Here is a 19,657-nt window from a genome sequence, read left to right as displayed (position 1 = left end):
GAGGACCCATATTTGCTTCCAGCAGCTACATCAGGCAGCTCACAACCACTTATAACTCCACCTCTCAGGGACACAGCATCCTCTTTGGAACTCCATCTGCATCCGTGTGGCACATACTTGGATACATACACACACTCATAAGTGAAAAAATACAATATTTTATTATCCCATTTTCAAAAAAAAGTAAGATTTAAATGTCGCATTTTAATCATGTCATGCTAGTTACTAAAATCATCTGTTATAAATGTATACATGCTGTATATAAAAGCAGTTTCAGGAAGGGCGGTTCAACGAGAGGAAGTAGGGCCATTTCACTAGGAGTGCTGTGGATATTGAGAACTCTAGACCTAGAAAGAAGGAACGAGCTGAAGAATAAACATGGAGGAAAGTGAGGTGAAAATACTGTTTATTAAAACATAGGCAGAGTCAAACACAGATGGAAATGTGAATGTGTTTTAATATAGGACAAATAGGTACCTCTTACTAATAAAGCAGGAGAAAGGAACTGAAAGGGGGACAAGGAGCCTGAGATTTAATAGACCAAAAATACGTTGAGAGAATTGCAGGAAGACAAGCTTATATAAGCCAATTGAGGCCATTTTCTACTTTAAGTCTCTGGAACAAAGTTTCATTTAAAGCAACATGTTTTTGGAAAAGAGATAAGATAGAATTTTATAATTAAATCCCAGCCCTGGGAAAATAAGATAATTTAACAAGAATAAGAGTTCAGATGTGGGCCGGGCAGTGGTGGTGCATGCCTGTAATCCCAGCACTTGGGAGGCAGAGGTAGGTGGATTTCTGAATTCAAAGCCAGCCTGGTCTACAGAGTGAGTTCCAGGACAACCAGGATGGCACAGAGAAACCCTGTCTTAAAAAAAAAAAAAAACAAACAAACAAACAAAAAAAAAGAGTGCAGATGTGAAAATCCATCCTCTTAAAATCACGCTGGCAGCCAGTAATAATATCTTTCTGGTTCATTCGCAAAGGGCTCCCAAGCATCACAGACTCGAGTTGCACTTTGCTCCAGAAACAAGACATGAGGACTCTACCCAGAGTACTCTCGTGTCTTAGAAGACCCCGGAGAAGCAGAACGTTATCTTGAATGGCTCCAGCAAAATCTGTGTGGGAAACTGAAATGTAAGTCGGTTGGTGAATCCTGCTCTCATTACTTCAGAGATCCCCATAAATTGGAAAGAGAATCCAGTGAAATTGGTAAACTATTTCAATACTTTAATAAAGCCCTGAATTTATACAATAGTATAACTTAATTACTGTGGATGTACGATGTGCAACGGTTCTTTATTCTCCCCACCATCATTAAGGCAGGGGCACAAGTAGGGGAAAAGTCTCTCCTGGAAAACACTACTAAAGGTGTAAAGATGGGTCATGGTTATAGCATTATAGAAGGAGACTTGCCCTCCCTCATAATCCAGGTACACGCCCACCCTCCTGAGATCACCTAGATTCAGACTACGGGAGGGCAAATCCAGGGCCTTTAGATCTGTTTGGTTCCTTAGTCTTAGAAGCCAGAATCCTTGCTCTGGAGTCAGAGGGCAGCTCCCCTTCCGAATGATGGACTCTCTGACGACTCCAATTGTCCATTTTGTCTTCTTTCCTACTTCTATTTCCCAGTACCATTTTCCAGAGGTGAAGCCTTTTGAGCCCAGTACAGCCACACTTGAATCAAACCTCTCTGGATCATCAGGCATTACCTGCTTAACATCACAGTGACACACACTGGTCTGGCTTTTGGATAACACCAGATTGGGATGAGCTGTTTTAGGATCCAGAGTTAATTGAGATGGGCCTGGTACGAAAATGAGAGAGCAGGGAAGAGAAGAAGAGAGGTGAATGCAATTTCCCACAATAAGAAGTACTACCATAGCGCTTTTTCTCTCCCCATATGCATAAACTCTTAGCCAGGAAGGTTCCTGTACACTTTCTATTGCCTGGTATCCATTTCTCTATTTCTAGGCATTTTTAGATTTAGGATAAAATCAGGCTTTGCACTGAAGTTAATTTATATTCTACCGAAGGAAACAATATAAAGAATGTGAAACTTTACCAGTACCAAAGGTGAAAAAATTAGGTGAGGTTGTTCTAGGAAATCTTACAAAGGAACGAGTCTCAATTGGGATATAAGCAGATGTGAGATGTTCACTTTGGGTAAGCAGAAGGGGAAAGGAGGATTAAATGCAGGTAGTTGCTTGGGTATGAGAGAGCATCTGTTAGAGCTAAGTGAGACTGAGATCCCTGGTGGAGATTCTATTTGGTTTAACACACAGTGAGACATTGGCACTCTAGAGTGGTCTATGCCACTGCTCTCTAGAATGCAGTCCACAAAGTGTGTGCTCCCCAGCCTGGGACAAGATAATACAGATGCTGAAAGCAAACGTTTATGGGCATCTAACAAAGTAACTTTATGTTAGTTGAATCTGATATTTATAAAGCCAGGCTTGCCACACACCTTTAATCCCAGCGCTCAGGAGGCAAAGGCAGGTGGATCTCTGAGTTTGAGGCCAGCCTGGTCCTACAGAACAAGTTCCAAGAGAGCACTGCCTCAAAAATCCAAATAAATAAATAAATAAATAAGATAAAACCGGGCTTGTTCTTTGTTTTTGTTTTGTTGTTTTGTTTTAGTTTTAGTTTTTTGAGACAGGGTTTCTCTGTGTAGCCCAGGCTGTCCTGGAACTCACTCTGTAGACCAGGCTGGCCTTGAACTCAGAAATCCGTCTGCTTCTGCCTCCCAAGCGCAGGGATTAAAGGTGTGTGCCACCACTGCCTGGCCTCAGGCTTGTACTTTGTAAAAAATCTTTACTTTCACATTTGTAAGTAATTAATTTATATTGTAGTCTACAATAATGGAATTCCATGACAGATGAAGTTTTTTTTTAAATATGTAGAAACTAAGATAGTTTGCCTCATATAAATAGACTCGTGATCACTGGAGTCTGGGAAGGTTAGAAAGATATTGGATAACAGGTACCAAAGGACAAGGAGATAGATGTTAATTTCAGAATTTTATAGCACAATATGGTAATCATAACGTGCAATAATTTATTATATAGATGTACATATATGTTTTAGTGGTTTGATTTGGTTTTGTTGGCAGTGCTAGAGACTGGACCCAGGGCTTTGTACATATTAGGCCAGCACTCACTTCCTGAGCTACAGACACAGACTTTATTACATGTTTGTAAACAACTGAAAGGTCTCAAAAAAAGTGTCCAACACAGAGGAGTGTGAATGTTTGAGGAGATATAAATTCTGCTTACCATAGTTTAATTTTTATATGTTGCATATGTGCATTGGATATCATATTGTATCCTATAAATACATACAAATAACATGTGTCAACTAAAATTCAGTTGGAGCAGTAGTACACACCCGTAACTCTGAAGGTTGAAACAGAAAGATCCTAAGTTCAAGGCCAGCCTAGCAATATAGTGAGATCCTGGTTTTGCTGTTGTTGTTGCTGCTGTTTAGGGTTTTAAGTCAGGTATATGCCTATAATCCTAACGCTTGGGAGGTGGAAACATCAGGATCAGAGGCTCAAGATCACCCTTGGCCAAGCCGGGCAGTGGTGGCACACGCCTTTAATCCCAGCACTAGGNAGGCAGAGGCAGGCAGATTTCTAAGTTCAAGGACAGCCTGATTTACAGAGTGAGTTCCAGGATGGCCAGGGCTACACAGAGAAACCCTGTCTCGAAAAACAAACAAACAAAACAAAAAACAACAAAAAAAAAGAACTCTTGGTCAGCCTGAGCTACAGGAGATTCTGTGTCAAAAAAAAAAAAAAAGGAACCATCCAAAAAGCAACTTGTGGCTGGAAAGACAGCTCAGTGCTTAAGAGCACATAGTCCTTCTCTTGCAGAGGAGCTCTGATCCGGCACCCACATCAGACAACATACAACTGCCAGGGGAACCAATACCTTTTTCTGGCCTCTGTTAAAAGCCACACTCAGGAAAACAAATTCATACACAGACACACTGTTTTGTCTTGTTTCTTTAAATCCCTTTTAATAACCATGGCTAATAAATGATTTGTCTGTTTATAATTTAATGTTAAGACAACTAACAAAAGTGTGGTCAAAAGATTAAATATATTTCACCAACTAGGAATGGCAGAGAAGCACATGGAGAGAATTTCAATGGGATTGGACATTAGAAGTGTATACATTTAAAAAATGAAATGTTACTATATTTAAGCTTAAATAGTTATAATTAGAAAGACTGACAATATTAGGTTTGTTAAGAATGTAGAATAATGGTTTCATCATTCGTTGCAGGAGGAAATGTAAAACAATTCCTCCATTTGAAGAAGAAAAAGAATTGACAATTTCTTATAAAATTAAATGCACATCTTCAACCCCACTACTAAGTCTTCACCTCAAAGATCTGTAAACAGAGCCACACAACTTTATTTATGATAGCCCTGAAGTGCAATCTACCCAAAGGTCCCTCAGTTGGAGAACAGGTGAACACATTGTGATGTATCCATTAAACAAAATTATTGCCATGTGCAACAAAGGTGAATCAAGGCAAGCACTGTGCTTTGTACAAAAGTCTAGATACAAAATACTGTCCTGTGTGATCTACATTAAATTAAAAATTCAAAAAGACGCATCAAAAGTAAAATAAAGCAGATTAGCAAGCAGTGAGGGCTGCAGCTCTACAGAAAGAACTGATTGCAAAGAGACTTGTGGAAGTGTTCAAGTGCCTGTGTGTGTGCGTGTGTGTGTGTGTGTGTGTCTGTGTGTGTCTGTGTGTGTGTGTCTGTGTGTGTGCGTGTGTGTGTGTGTGCGTGTGTGTGTGCGTGCGTGCGTGCGTGTGTGTGTGTGTGTGTGTCTGTGTGTGTGTCTGTGTGTGTGTGTCTGTGTGTGTGTGTGTTGTCTGTGTCTGTGTGTGTACAGGTATGCCCATAGATGTGCATGTGGATATCAGAGGTCTCCTTTAAGTATCTTCCTCATCACTCTCCATCTTATTTTTTGAGGCAGGTTTCTTACTGAATGTGCGATTCACTCAGCCCGACTGTCCGGCCTGCAGATCTACATTTTCCCCAACCTCATCCCCAGTGCTGGGGCTACAGTTGTATGCCGCCAGGCCTGGCTTTTTACGTAGGCACTAAGGATTCAAACTCAGATCCTTGGGTTTGTTCAATGCTAAGTCAACTCTCCAGCCCTCATCTCTCTCTGTCTTGATCACAGAGATATTTACATGTTTGTCAAAGCTCATCCGTTTGTGCACTGCATACATTTAGGTAAAAGTGGCAGATTCTGCTCTATTAATTATACTTCAGTGACGTCAGCTTCTTTCAGGGTTAGTTCTCTGGAAAATGTATCAGGGATATAGTTATGATTTTAACTAGGTTAATAAGAAACAATAATATTAGATATATGAATTCTATAAAAGCTATCTAAATTCTTATTTTTATATACATCTTATCTAGAATATTATTTCTTTTTCTTGAAATAATACCACTTGTGTTAATTTTGTCCTGTTCAGTCCTTTGATATCTGCAAGAATTCATACAGCTGATGTAGCAAAACAAGATAAAATTGTGGCTAGTTCCACACATTATAGATCAAACAAAATCAGGCTGAGGAGTAATTCTACTGTTTTTTTGGGGGGGTGGGGTGGGGGGAGGGGGTTTTTCGAGACAGGGTTTCTCTGTGTAGCCCTGGCTGTCCTAGAACTCACTCTGTAGACCAGGCTGGCCTCAAACTTAGAAATCCGCCTGCCTCTGCCTCCCAAGTGCTGGGATTAAAGGCGTGCGCCACCACCGCCCGACCTGAGGAGTAATTCTCTAATATCAGACTTTTATGTATTAATAGTTCAAAGACACATATTCTTAAATCATAGCAGCAGGAGAAGAAGAAAAAAATCTTTTTGACTAAACTCCACCCAAGTCCATCTCCTCAAACTACAGAACTAACTCTGGCCACAGATGAAATATAGTTTAGGGGCCATAGGACTCAATAGCTCCTTCCCACTATACCTGGAGAGAGAATAGTCTGCATTTCCTTCCAGATAATATACTGGATAGGGCCTTTGAAGCGGCCTAGGCTCAGCTTTTTGGAGATAAGCTGTCTAGGTACAATTGTCTTCATTCCTTTCTCCATGCTGTAAGGGACACACAAACAGTTTAGTTTTAGACATTCTCCAGGGGTAGAAGGAGGGGAATAGAGTATCATGAAGAAACACTAACCTCTCTATGAGCTTTGTGATGTCCTAGAAGAGAAAAGAAGAAATAGAGAAGTCAGATGCCTGTTCATCATCTCTAGGAACTCCTCTGGTTATCCTGAGAGCCATCCAGGTTTGATCATCAATACTGGCTTCCTGTACAGATGGTCCTCAGGCCATCGCCCACAACATTTCATCCTGTACAGACTTTGCTAAGCAGCATCCCAGTCTAACCCAGCATAAACTGACCTCTCACTTGGTAACCTTCTGATTTTCTATAATTCCAGCTCTCACAGGAAACAAGAGAAGAACCAGGAAGCCCATAGTTAAGATCAACTCTTTGAGAAGTGAGGGCTTCCAAATACTCCGAGACAAGGAAAGATCAGAAGCGATCCGAGGGCCAAGGGTAACTAAACGCCTGAGTGCTGAAGTGATCGCCAATCATCTCATCTCTAGAAGTGAGACTTCAGGTAGCAAAAGTTTGACAAGAAGCTTTTTAGATATATTTCAGTTTATAATTTCTGCAAGGCCCAAACTCAACAACTAAGAGACATAGTTTTGAAAACTAAAGCTTCTGGGGTCTATATGGGGAAGTAAGAAAGAACTGATCCATGTAGCGTTATTGGTGAAATTGTCCTATCATGTTTTGTAGAAAGATGAAAGTAAAATTTTCCACTGAACATAAAGTAAAAGTGGCCTCCTTTTCTCCCAAAGGACCTACAAGCACTCCAGTTAGTTGGGTTGGGTTGGGTTGGGTTGGGTTGGGTTAAATTAGGTTGGGTTGGGTAGGTTAGGATACGGTTGGGTTGGGTTGAGCTTGGTTAAGATTTGCTTTCCTTCCACCCCCCACTCCCAGTTTCTCTTCCCTCCTTCCAAGTGTCCCCATAATCAATTGGATTCAGAATCTCACTGTGAGGAAGTCGAAGGAGTTCTGCTGTTCCATCCGTGCCTGAATGGTCGCCAGCATGTCTTTGGCAACAAGACACTGCTCCTGAATCTGGTTCAGATTCACCTCCATCTCCTCATTCAAGACTTTCCCCTCATCCCGGAGGTCATTTAGAATGTCCTTTTCTTTGTTGTGCAGAAACTGATGTAGCTTTAGAAACTCCAAGGAAAGGTTTTGTTGCAGTTGTATCTTGTTGTCCTGGAAACCTCCATAATCATCACCACAATTACTACTGAGACTAGCATTTGGGGATAGGGACTTACACCACACCACACACCTTGGGAAATTTCACACAAATGGCTGCTTAGCATCGACATTCAATCCTAATACACAAAGCCCTTTGGGAGATTCATTCCTTCTTTCCCAACTAGTTAATGGTGTAGGATGAGAGGTTTTGTTTTCCGTTTGTTTTTTCGATGCTTAGATGATAAACTGTGCTCTCTTAAATAATGATGTGGAGTCAATCAAACATTCTAAAACAAATACTAACAATATTTTTCTAGGCTGACAAATTAGTATCTACCAAATGATGCTGTTAGACTAGGGAGACCTATCCTCTTAAAATCAAAACTACTCCTTTTGCCAGGACCACATAAAAGAAACAGTATATGAACAATGTACAAGGCACTAAAATTGAAAGTTGCTGCACTTGCAGCTTGTGTGTGTGTCTGTGTCTGTCTGTGTCTGTGTCTCCACAGCTTCTTCCCTGGTGAACTATCTATATCCTGGTTTCCAGGTCCTCTTTTTCTTCATTTCTAGTGACTCATAGCTTTGACCACTCATTTTCAACCACACATAGAATTTCATCATCCTCCCAAAATGCATCATTTCCAAAACGACTTTTTGTTCCAAGTTCACTTGCTCCCTACTGCAGCACTGTTGAATCTCAATCAAAGTTTGTGTTCAGCCTGGGCATGGTGGTGCTTGGCTCTAATCCCAGCACTTGGCAGAGGCAGGCAGGCTGATCTGAATGAGTTTGAGACTAGCCTGGTTTACAAAGTAAGTTCCAGGGGCCAGAGCTACATGGAGAGATGGACCCCGTTTCAAGAAACTAATCAGTTTATAATGTTTGACTCTCTCTGTTTCTGTTCACACATCTACCTTCACGGCTTGTCTTATGTAGCTTAGACCCATGGACAACCATCACCACACTCGTTTTGTTTTGTTTTGTTTTGTTTTGTTTTGTTTTGTTTTGTTTTGTTTTCAAGACAGGGTTTCTCTGTGTAGTCCTGGCTGTCCTGGAACTCACTCTGTAGACCAGGCTGGCCTCGAACTCAGAAATCCGCCTTCCTCTGCCTCCTGAGTGCTGGGATTAAAGGCGTGTGCCACCACTGCCCGGTCCATCACCACCTCTTAAGGTAGCCTGACCTCCATCATTCTTCCAACCCATGTGTTTCCAGTTTGCCTTTCACCTTTCCCATGATTCCCCAGTCTAATTGGTTCCCCTTCCTCTAAACAAGTTTTAAATATTAAAATTAGTTGGTGTTCTGTCCTAAGCTTATTCTACACTTTCTAACCAATATCCCCCGCCCTTACTATATATTAGATACTACCTAGTGCTGACAGTTTTTCTACAGCTTTTGAGCTCCAGACTTCTAAATCTAAATGCTATCTGATATCGCTATCCATTCCTCATACTTAATCCGTCACCACATCTATATAATTTCCTCCCCACACCACATGTTCTTGTTTATCTCTGTATATACACTGCCTCTTTAGGCTAACCAAATACCTTTGCTCTTGACCTGTAAGAGTTTTCGAACCATGTGGTCTTATCATTGTCTCGCTAAGCCATTTTCCACACAGCCATCAGGCATTTTCAAAACGAGACGAAACTGTGTAGTGCTTACAGGTCTTTATTTTTCATGTCACAGGATCAAGTTAAAAAATACTTCATTTCTTCCATATAAGGACCTGCATGACTGGGTCATTTCTGCCTCTTCAGTATTATCTCGCTTGGTGTGCTCTAGCTTTATTGGACTTTTTCTAACATCCTGTTTCTAGACTTTTGCATGTATCTCCCTTCAACACTCTTCTCCAGGACCCTTCTTTCATATTCCCTCACACAGTTCATTTGATTAACTTACGGATCCTACAGGCCTCAAAAAAAAATTTTTTTTTGATAGTGGATCTCAAGTATCCCAGGCTATCCTAAAATTAGATATGAAGTCAAAGATGACTTGAACTTCTGATCCTTCTTCTACCATCTGAGTGCCAAAATTACAGGTGTGTGCCATTGTGCCCAGTGTATGTGATACTGGCTATATAACTCAGGGTCTCATGCCCGGTAGGCAAGCATTCCACCAACTGAGTACATCTCCAGCTCAAGTGACTTCTTCAGGTTCTCTTAGATTTCTCTTCATTGCTGAATTTTCCTATCATATGGTAATAGTAGCTATTGTTACTTATTGGTATTGCTGGCATCATTTAATAACTGTCTCCCACACTCAGATTCTAGGGTAGGAATGAATCTGAGTGACCCATTCAATAAGTATTTGTTGTATGAACAAATATTGACTATAGTAGCTGATCTACAAAATAGAACAAAATTACCTGGATGCTTCAGTAACTCTGTCTTTCTTTCCCCGAGGATATGTATTTTTCCAGGTACCAAATGCCAAAGATGGCTCTCTTACATAGCTTAATTAATGAAGTACCAGAACTTCCCATTTAACTCCCAGCCTAGAGACTGATTTATCTAATCTTTTCTAATTAGTGCCTTTTTTGGGGGGTGCTCCTGTGAAGTCTACAGTAGGCAAGCATATATAAGCAACAGCTCTGTGAACTTTGGAAGCAGTTTAGAAAGATAAATAGGATGGGGGAGGATATAATAATCTGAAAATCCATAGTTCAGTGGTACCTGGTTATAAACCACTTTTACTGGTAGAGTCTTTATTGTGTCATAGATGAAGGGGAAGACCAAACAGACCTCAATCCCACAATGCTCACCTAGTGACTGGACCATCAAAAGGCTCAGTATGTTAGGACAAAAGGTAATCTATTCAACAGATCAACTATTGGGAACCTTTTCCACCATATATTTCTTTCTACCTGCAGTGTAATAACACTAATTCTACAGCCCAGGTACCATTTAGTATATCGATATAGCTGGAATTACAGGAAGGGCATATTCCAGCAATGCTTCAGAAGCCCTTTACCCTGCCCCTCACCTTGTAAGCAGCAATAGCATCTTTCTGAATTGTTCTGAGAGACTGAAGCTCCTTCAGGGTCGTCTGAAGTTGGCTCTGATAGATAGCAAGCTCCTCCTACAAATATCAAGTAGAATTAACCCACGGCAGCTTGGAAAATAAAAGAACATAAAGCACATCTCTGGGGGCAGGGGAGGTGGCTCAGCAGTCAAGTGCCTGCCACACAAACTGGGTTTGATCCCCAGCACTTATGTAAAGGGCTGGGCATGGGGGCTCACACTTAAGTTCAGTGCTGGGGACATGGAGACAGATCCTTGGGATTTACTGGCCAAATTGCTGGTCTAGCCTAATCTGTAATCCCAGGTGTTTGTGAGAAGTCCTGTCTCAACAAAAAATAAGGTGGGCAAGTGCTTGAGAAACACCCTAAAATGTCCCTGTGGCCTCTACGTGCATGCATGCTCATGCCTCTAGCACAAAGAGATATCTGTGGAACAGAACAAGAACTGTGCCTATAACAGCACAAAGGAGGTAGGTGTGGAACAGGGCAGACTAAACAAATGGCAAGGTCAGGAGTCCAGTCCTGGCTCCAGAAGAGATCCTGCCAGGGTACAGAAGGCACATAGGTGTTTGTTTGAACAGAGAAATTTTAACATAAGGAACTATTACGTTTAAAGTTAGGGATAGGTAAGAAGGCTGTGTGGGTGAAGGCACTCACTGCTAAGCTTATCAGCCTGAGTTCAGGCTCCAGAATCCACACATTGGAAGGAAAGAATCTGTCATGCACACACACATGTGGAAGGGCAGTGGGAAGAACACCTACAAAGACACAGTGTTCCAGGAAAGAAATAAGCTTGGAGGTGTTCCTTCTTTGGAGTCTGTGGTGGTTTGAATAGGTATGCCCCCCCCCATACACTTTGTGTTTGAATGCTTGGCACATAGGGAGTGGCAATATTAGGAAGTATGGCCTTGTTGGAGTAGGTGTGGGCTTGTTAGAAGAAGTGTGTCACTGTGAAGGCAGGTTGTCTCATATATGCTCAAGCCACGCCCAGTGGGACAATCTCTCCTTGCTGCCTGAGGATGAAGATGGAGAACTCTCAGCTCTTCCTGCACTGTATCTGCCTGGACACTGCCAAGCTTCCCACCATGATGATCATGGACTAAACCTCTGAAACTGTAAGCCCAGCCTCTATTAGATGTTTTCCTTTATAAGAGTTGCCTTGGTCATGGTGTCTGTTCACAGCAACAAAACCCAGACTAAGACAGAGTCCCTTTTACTGTCTGGAGCCTTCTCACTTTTCTCTAAGAAGTCTGTGTCCTCTCAAGGAAGTTCTTGCTACAAAACTGTCTTTCCTTTCCACTATGTCACAGTCTTGTCCATTGAGAACTGTGGCCAGGGCTGAGGACATAGCTCTATAATACTATGCTTTGTTCAGACTACATCCCGAGTTCAGTCCCTAACACCACCAAAACCAAAGTGGTGAGTGGAATAAGAAACAGAAGCAGTTAAGTCCTGCCATCTTGTAGGAAGCTGCCACTGCAGCTCTCTAGTTCCACCCTGACTATAGCGCTCACCCTGACTATAGCGCTCACCCTGGCTATAGCACTCACCCTGGACACCTTTGCATATGCTGTGCCCACTGGAACACTTCTGTTTTCCTTCCGCCCTTCCAAATCCAAATGATGTCCCCGTTTTCTAGTCCCATGCCTTCTCCTCATTGTGCATCCCCTGATCATCTCAGAAATCCTCAACACTTAGGAACCACAAATGTGACAACCTGAGATCTCAGTAGTGTGTTCCCATGTACTATATCTATTGTCCTACTCATTTGAAACTTTTATAACAGGAACACTAGCCTGTCTGTCCATGGTTTACCCAGCGTGACTGAAGGAGTCAGCCATAGCTCCTTTAGAGCTCCTTTCCTGTACATAGCATCTCTAGAGAAATAACTTTCCAAGGTATATTGTATTTCTGAGGACTCTGAGCGTTCTCGTTATTTGAAAAAAGGGATTAGGTCAGAAGGAGGAAGAAGCCCTCCAAAAGAATTTTCCTAAGGGATTTCTCAAGGCCCAGGACTCACACACCGTAAAGAAACGGACAGCTTCAGAGATCTGCAGGAAATCCTTAGACTGCCCCATAGACAACCGTGCATCCTTGCATTGAAAGCAGATCATTTTCCCTTCTGGCTTACTGAACAGTTTCAGGTTCTCTCCATGCTCTGGGCACTGTGGATGACCCTTGAGCAGGGGTAACCTCTTAATCTTCTCTACGAGCTTCTCCAGCACCAGGTTGAATGTACAGTTGCTATACTGGCAGAGCATCTTACAGTCAGGACAGAATGTTTCCTTTGCATGCACTTTCCAGAAGCTTTGAATACAGTCTTGGCAGAAGTTGTGGCCACAGGTCAGCATCAGCGGATCACGGAACCAGTCGTTACACAGCGGGCAGTGTAGCTCCGTGGTAAGGTCTTGTATCACCACTTTTGAGGGTAAATGGGTGGTTGGATCACTCATTTCAACATAGTTGCCTGGATCAAAGTTGGAGGGGGGCCTAGAAGATACCTTTGGGAAAGAATAGCTTAATTAAAGTTCTTTTACTGCCCATTTCAGTACACAAGGATATAGAGTCCATTCCTGAAGGAGCTGAGAATTGATTCAGCTAAAGCACAATAATCACTGCCTTGGAAATAATGCAATGGAGGCTGGAGAGATGGCTCAGCAGCTGAGGGGAGCCATGTTCAGTTTCCAGCACTCACATCACATGGCTCAAAATGGCCTATAACTCATGTTTCAGAAAAATCCAGCACCTTTTTCTGGCCTTCACAGGAACTGTACTCATTTGGACAAACCCATACACACATCATTTAAAATAAGTAAAATAAAATAAAAATAATACAGTGAATTTAATGTTTTCCAACATCATAGTTTGTGGCACTATTTCAAGTTTTGTTTTGTTTTGTTTTGTTTTGTTTTGTTTTTTTCTTTTTCAAGACAGGGTTTCTCTGTGTAGCCCTGGCTGTCCTGGAACTCACTTTGTAGACCAGGCTGGCCTCGAACTCAGAAATCCACCTGCCTCTGTCTCCCGAGTGCTGGGATTAAAGGCGTGCGCCACCACTGCCTGGCTCATTTGTTATTTTTATCTTCTCTGTAGCACATGCACCTAGCAATGCAGTGTCTGGTGCATCCTGGGCACACATTTATGGTCCCATTGACATCATCATACACAGTATTCTCAAGTGTACATGGAACATCCTCTAAGACAGACCGTATGTTAAGTCACAAAACAAATCTCGATACTTTTGAAAGGATTAAAGTCATGGGGAGGGTGGTGGTGGGTTGAATGAGAATGGGCCATAGGCTCACAGATTTGATCCTTAGGGAATGGTGCTATTTGATAGGGATTAGGAGGTGTTGGAGAAAGTGTGTCACTGGCGTTGGGCTTTGAGGGTTTGGGGACCCAAGCTAGGCTGCCTGCAGATCTGGATACAGAGCTCTCCGCTACCTCTCCAGCACCGTGTCTGCCTGTGTGCTGCCATGCTTCCTGCCATGACAATAATGGACTAAAACTCTGAATGCAAGCAAGCTCCAGTTAAATGCTTTACTTGATAAGAGTTGTCATGGAAACGGCAACTCTTCGAAGCAATCGAACAATGACTAAGACAAGGTGTCTTCTCAGATGCTACAGAATGGAGCTAGAAAGCAATAACAAGTAAAATGGGAAACTCATAAATCTGTAAAAATTAAACAACATCCCCTTAACCACCCAGCGGGTCTAAGAAGAGCTAAAATTATAAAAATACTTTGAGGTAAATGAATTTTAAAATACAACATACCAAACCTTACAGAATATGCTAAGGGCAGTACTGTCTGGGAAATGGGTCGCTGTAAACACTGACGTGGAAAACTAAAATAGGATGGCTCTCAGCAGTAGGATGTTTGCCTCACAGAGAAAGGCCCTTGGCTCAATCCCAAGGACCAGCAGCATCAACAGCAAAACTTAAAATATGAACAAAGAGAGTGCCACCATGCCCTGACCTGTGCCTGCATTTTCCAGCTATCTGGGAATCTGAGAAAAAAGGATCGCTTGAGCCTGGGAAGTTTAGTCCAGCGTGAACAGCATGAAAGGAGTCTGTGAGCTCTTCAATGGGCTTAGAACACAGGTCAGAGATGTGCTCGGCGTGCCTCACCCTGGGTTTAATTCTTCAGCACCGCAAGACTAAGGGAGTAAATACATACATATATTCACAGTACAGAGCCTAACTTTCCCTTACAGACCAAGTGGGAAAGCACAAACTAAACAAACTGCACGCAAAGCTCGCAGAAGGAAGCAAACAGTGAGGGTAAGAGCCACAGAAAACAGTAGAACCAGCAAACCCAGCGTGCGGCTCATCGACATTGACAAGCATGAGGCTGTTTGTCGGTAATCTCACGACAGGCGCATTGCCCGTGGCTAGTCTGCCGAAAATAAAAGTAATGCTTTCATTGGGTAGAGGATCTACAAAATTGATTAGTTAAATTATAAAAGAAGAGTCAAATCACTAAGATTTGAAATGGTTTTATTACAAGCCTCACATAAATAAAAATCTTATGACACTACGATGCACAATTGTATCTACGTTGCAGACAGGGATGGTTCTAGAAACACATTAACTACTAAAACTGACTCAAGAAGACCTAGAAAACCTGACCATCTCTATAACAAGTAAATAAAAATTTAAATAATAAATTAAAAACTTCAACAAAGTAAGACACGGGACCAGATGACTTCATTGGTTAATTCTATCAGCTGACAGATTAATATTAATCCTTCTCAGATTCACCCAGAAAATAGAGTGGTACTTGTTGACCATTTCTATGAAGTTATCGTTCTCCTGATAATAAAGCTAGATAAATAGGAAAACAGATGAGGAAGAGAGGCAACTGTCAGCCCCCACGGAGTGACACCGCACGCACGCCAGCAGGAGACTGTCTAGGGCTGGGCCTCCTCATCTGCTCTGAGGTAAAATAGCCCTTCAAGTGCTGCCTTGCCTGAGTCACATGACCCTAAACTCTGCAAGGCCTGATCTTTGCAGGAGCATCTTAAATGACTTTTAGGCATTCCTAGAAGCAAGATGATGTCTCTCCAAAGTCAAACAGCTCTGACTGGCTCCAGTGTTTCCATCTGACAATGACTGTCAGGGGTTACATGTAGCAGGCAATACATAGTAAGAAACCTAGCATAACAAGAAATTCTAACTTCAGTTTTTGAGACTTTTTTTTTTGGGTAAAGCTTATTTAATGTATATGTGTGTTTTGTCCTCCTTTATTTATGTACACCACATGTATTCAGGAACCCAAGGGGACACAGGATCTCCTGGAACTGGCGTTTATAAGCAGCATTGAACCACTTATACGGGCAGGCCCTCTGCAAGAGCAGTAAACTCTCTTAATTTAGACGCTATCTCTCCAACCCTGGAACATCAACTCTCAATAGAAACCATTGTCATAATAAAGAAAAGCCAAGTGGTCACATGCCTTTAGTTTCTCCCAGCAAGCAGGCAGAGGTAAATGGATCTCCGAGTTTAAGGTCAGCTTTGTCTATAGAGCAAGTTCCAGGACAGCCAAGGCTGGCTACACAGAGAAACCTTGTGATGATGATGATGATGGGGGATGGAAGGGAGGAAGAGGAGGAGTTAGGAACTGATGGCAGAAGCACAGATGCTGCTTGGGTGTTGTGGCCCATGCCTGTAGTCATAGCTTTCAGGAGGTAGGGGCAGGAGGACCAATTGGTAATCACCATTAGCTATAAATGAGTTCCAGACCAGACACCTACCCAAATGAGACAGGGTCTCACTGTATGTCTGTAGCTGGCCTGGAATGTAACTGGTCACTATGTAGACCAGCTAGTCCAACTTACATGGTAAGGCCCTATCTTAAAAACATACAGGTTCTGGAGAAATAGCTCAGTAGTTGAGAGCACTTGCTGCTTTGTAGAGGACCTGGCTTTGTTCCCCAGAACATACATAGTGGCTGCCAGTCCTCTATAACTTCTTTACTTGTGGGGATCTAATGCCATCTTCTGAGCTATGTGGGTGTCAGGTGTGCACATAGTCCACATACATGTGTACAGGAAAATACTCATACACATAAAATGTAAATATTTTACAGATAAAAATAGGGCTGGAGAGATGGCTCAGTGGTTAAGAGTTCAATTCCCAGCAACCACATGGTGGCTCACAACCATCTGTAATGGGATCCGATGCCCTCTTCTGGTGTGTCTGAAGAGAGTGACAGTATACTCACATACATAAAATAAATTACTCTTTTTTAAAAAAATAAAAAAATTAAAAACAAAGCTGGGTGGTGGTGGTGCATGTCTTTAGTTCTACCAATTGGGAGGCAGAGGCAGGCAGTTTGCTGAGTTCAGGGCCAGTCTGGTCTACAGAGGTAGTTCCAGGATAGCCAGGACTACAACAGAGAAACCTTGTCTCCGAAAAACAAAACAAGACCAAAATAAAATAAAATAGAAAGAAAGACTATATTTAGTTACAACGTAAAAGACAAATTACATAAAGGAAGAAATGATTTGTAAATTCTGGTATTTTTAGGGTCTAAAATTTAAAATAAAAGACTTCACAACACAAACAAAAAATATTAACAGCTATTTTTTAATGGACAGAGAATCTGAATAGGCATTTGTCCAAAGAAGACAGACAGATGGTCAACACTTGAGGAAACATTTCATACCTTAGTCATTAGGAAAAGTCACCTGAGATTTTTGAATTTATCATTCTCATTATATCTCACAATGAAATATGATTTCACACTAAAATTGGTACAACTTTAAAAGGTACATTGCTGGAGGCAGGAGAGAGGGCTCAGAGGTTAAAAGCACTTGCTGCTTTTCCAGGGGGCTCGGGTTCCTTCTGGGCATCCACATGGCAGCTCACAACCATCTAGAACTCCAGTTCCAGGGGTCTCATGCCTTCTTCGGGCACCAGTGGCACCAGTCACACGTGAAGTGCACTGACATGGGTGCAAGCAAGACATCCATACACATTTTACAAAGGACATTGCTAATGAGCATGGAAAATAGTGAAAAACATTTTTGTTCTCCCTCAAAAAGTGAAACATAGAGCAGGTGGCGGCGGCACACACCTTTAATCCTAGTACCCAAGAGGCAGAGGCAGGAGGTTCTCTGTGAGTTAAGAGGCCAGCTTGGTCTACCAAGTGAGTTCCAAGACAGCCATATAGAGCTATATAGTGAGACCTTGTCTCAAAAGAACAAAGCAAAGCAAAAAATTAAAAACAAACAACAACAACAAAATCTATGGGTGGAAGAAGTAGCTCAGTTAAGAGTGCTGCTTAAGTATGTAGACCTGAGTTCAGATTTCCTGCAACAACATAAAATACCAAGTGCGAGCATGTATTCCTGTAACCTCAGTGTTGGCAATGGAGGAGACATCTGTGGGGCTTGCTGGCTACCAGGCTAGCCAGAAAACAGTGAGAGACCCCCGTCTCAGGGAATATGGCAAAGAACAATAGAAGACACCAAACCTCCTCCCCAGGCCTCCACATTCACGCCTATGCATATGTATCCTCACATACACACGTACATGCATGCATATATCCACATTCACACACACTGTATCATTATGGTAGACTGGGAGTGTTGCTCAGTGGTTAGGGTACTTGCCTAGAATTAGTAAGAGCCTGGGTTCAATTGCCAGCACCACAAAATAATCCTAGAACAAAGAATCAAGCCCATAGAAAAGAGTTTTGTTTATATAAAATATCCAACTTAGGTAAATCCATAAGAGACAGAAAAATTGCTTTCTAGGGCGCATGGGAGAAGGAAAGGTGGGGATGACTGCTTAGTGAAAAAGAGATTTCCTCTGGGGATGACATCATTTTGGGAAAAAGGCAGCTGTTGTATGTTGTAAATATACTAAATGCTACTGGAGTGTACACTTGAAAATATTGCTTGTGTGAGTGTCATCTTAGTTTTTTTTAAGTAGAAGGTATTTGATTCCAGAGCCTGGATTTTTATACTGAACAAGAATGCTTTATTGTATGCTACACAACACATGCTATTATATGTTAAAGAGCCGCCAAAAGTTGTTTCTGTCTCAGCATCTGTGGAGCTGACACTGTTCATAGGCACCCGGGGCCAGCTCTGTCCAAGCAAGCCAGCGAGTGAGCACCTGCTTGGACAACATTGTATCAGTGAATCAGCAGCGAGCCTCCTCACTAGGGACTGGGGTTTAGGGCATGAGCCACCATGCCATGCTTTCAGTTTCTTTTCCCTGAAACACCCACTGGGCGGGCTTTGGAGAGCTTGCTGTCTGCCCACGTTCATATTCTCCATGCCGTGACTCTCCTTCTTTGCTCTGAAAAACGTTATCCCTTCTTATTTTATAATTGCCACTCACTTTTTATGGGGGTGGGGGTAGGGGAGTGGTACTGGAAGAACCTAAGGTGCCATCCTCAGGAGTGCAGTCTACCCCTTTGAGACAGCATGCCGCCGTCCTGGGCTCACCAGTTAGGCACTGAGCCCTCGCTCCAGGCCCAGTTTCTGGGTTTCTTCAGATATTTGGAGGGAGGTTGAGTTCTTCCCGAGTCATCTATTTAGAAAAGCCTAACAGGAACATGGAGGCGGGTCCATAATTGAGGTTGGCTTCTTTTTGAAACAGCACACACGTGAGCTCTCCCCACCAGAACAGTCCTGCCGCTTGGCTTACTGTGTCTCCTCCACTCCACCTCCCCGAGGTGGGCTCTGCCATCCTACATCTTAGATCTTTGTGACTGGTCTGCTCTAGAGAAGCGGCTGCTCTGCTGCCTAGTGGGACGAGCACTTCCTCGGGAAAACAGTGTCTCTCTCTCTCTCTGCAAGGTTTGCATTCCTCAACCCTCACACATTTTGCTTGGCCTTTACTGTATTCTGTAATCTTTCCTAAGCTGGTGCCCAAGCTTCCTAAAGCCTCTAACTTCATCTTAAAGGGGTTGAAGGGTTGTCTGGCATTTTGCTCTTTTTTTTGATTTTTTTTTTCTGTCTTTTTCATTCTCCTTGAGTTAGTTGTTTGTTCATTTGGGACAGGATCTCAAATTATAGCCCAGGCTTCCCTCAAACTCAAAAGCTTCCTGCCAGTGCCTGCCCACATGCTAGGATTACAGGCATTGGTGAGCACACATGGTTCCCTCGTTACAGTTTTGACTTTACAAAGAATGAGAGGTTCTTTTGAAGGGAAAATCATTATTTTTATTATTTCACCATTCAAAAACAAAAAGCCCACCGGGCAGTGGTGACGCACGCCTTTAATCCTAGCACTTGGGAATCAGAGGCAGGCGGATTTTTGAGTTCAAGGCCAGCCTGGTCTACAGAGTGAGTTCCAGGACAGCCAGG

The 19,657-nt window shown here is 42.5% G+C and overlaps 1 protein-coding gene across 2 annotated transcripts in view; it reads right to left on the bottom strand.

Moving 5' to 3' along the window:
• Positions 1 to 1,204: 1,204 nt before the first annotated feature.
• Positions 1,205 to 19,657, bottom strand: part of Trim69 (tripartite motif containing 69) — a 21,165-nt gene continuing 2,712 nt past the window's right edge. Inside the window, exons 2-7 of one of the 2 annotated variants that reach the window (XM_021183811.1) lie at positions 12,361 to 12,837; positions 10,300 to 10,395; positions 7,094 to 7,327; positions 6,209 to 6,231; positions 5,999 to 6,123; positions 1,205 to 1,807 (exon numbers count right to left, since the gene is read on the bottom strand). In XM_021183811.1, the coding sequence (XP_021039470.1) occupies positions 1,269 to 1,807; positions 5,999 to 6,123; positions 6,209 to 6,231; positions 7,094 to 7,327; positions 10,300 to 10,395; positions 12,361 to 12,837 (1,494 nt within the window). In that variant the 3' untranslated portion in view covers positions 1,205 to 1,268. Of the gene's footprint in view, positions 1,808 to 5,998; positions 6,124 to 6,208; positions 6,232 to 7,093; positions 7,336 to 10,299; positions 10,396 to 12,360; positions 12,838 to 19,657 lie in introns of both variants that reach the window. The other variant, XM_021183818.1, reaches the window with a different exon arrangement.

Source organism: Mus caroli, chromosome 2 (assembly GCF_900094665.2).
Source record: "Mus caroli chromosome 2, CAROLI_EIJ_v1.1, whole genome shotgun sequence".
Classification (NCBI taxonomy): domain Eukaryota; kingdom Metazoa; phylum Chordata; class Mammalia; order Rodentia; family Muridae; genus Mus; species Mus caroli.
Note: the sequence above shows the minus strand (reverse complement) of the source record. Positions and strands in the feature narration are given on the sequence as shown.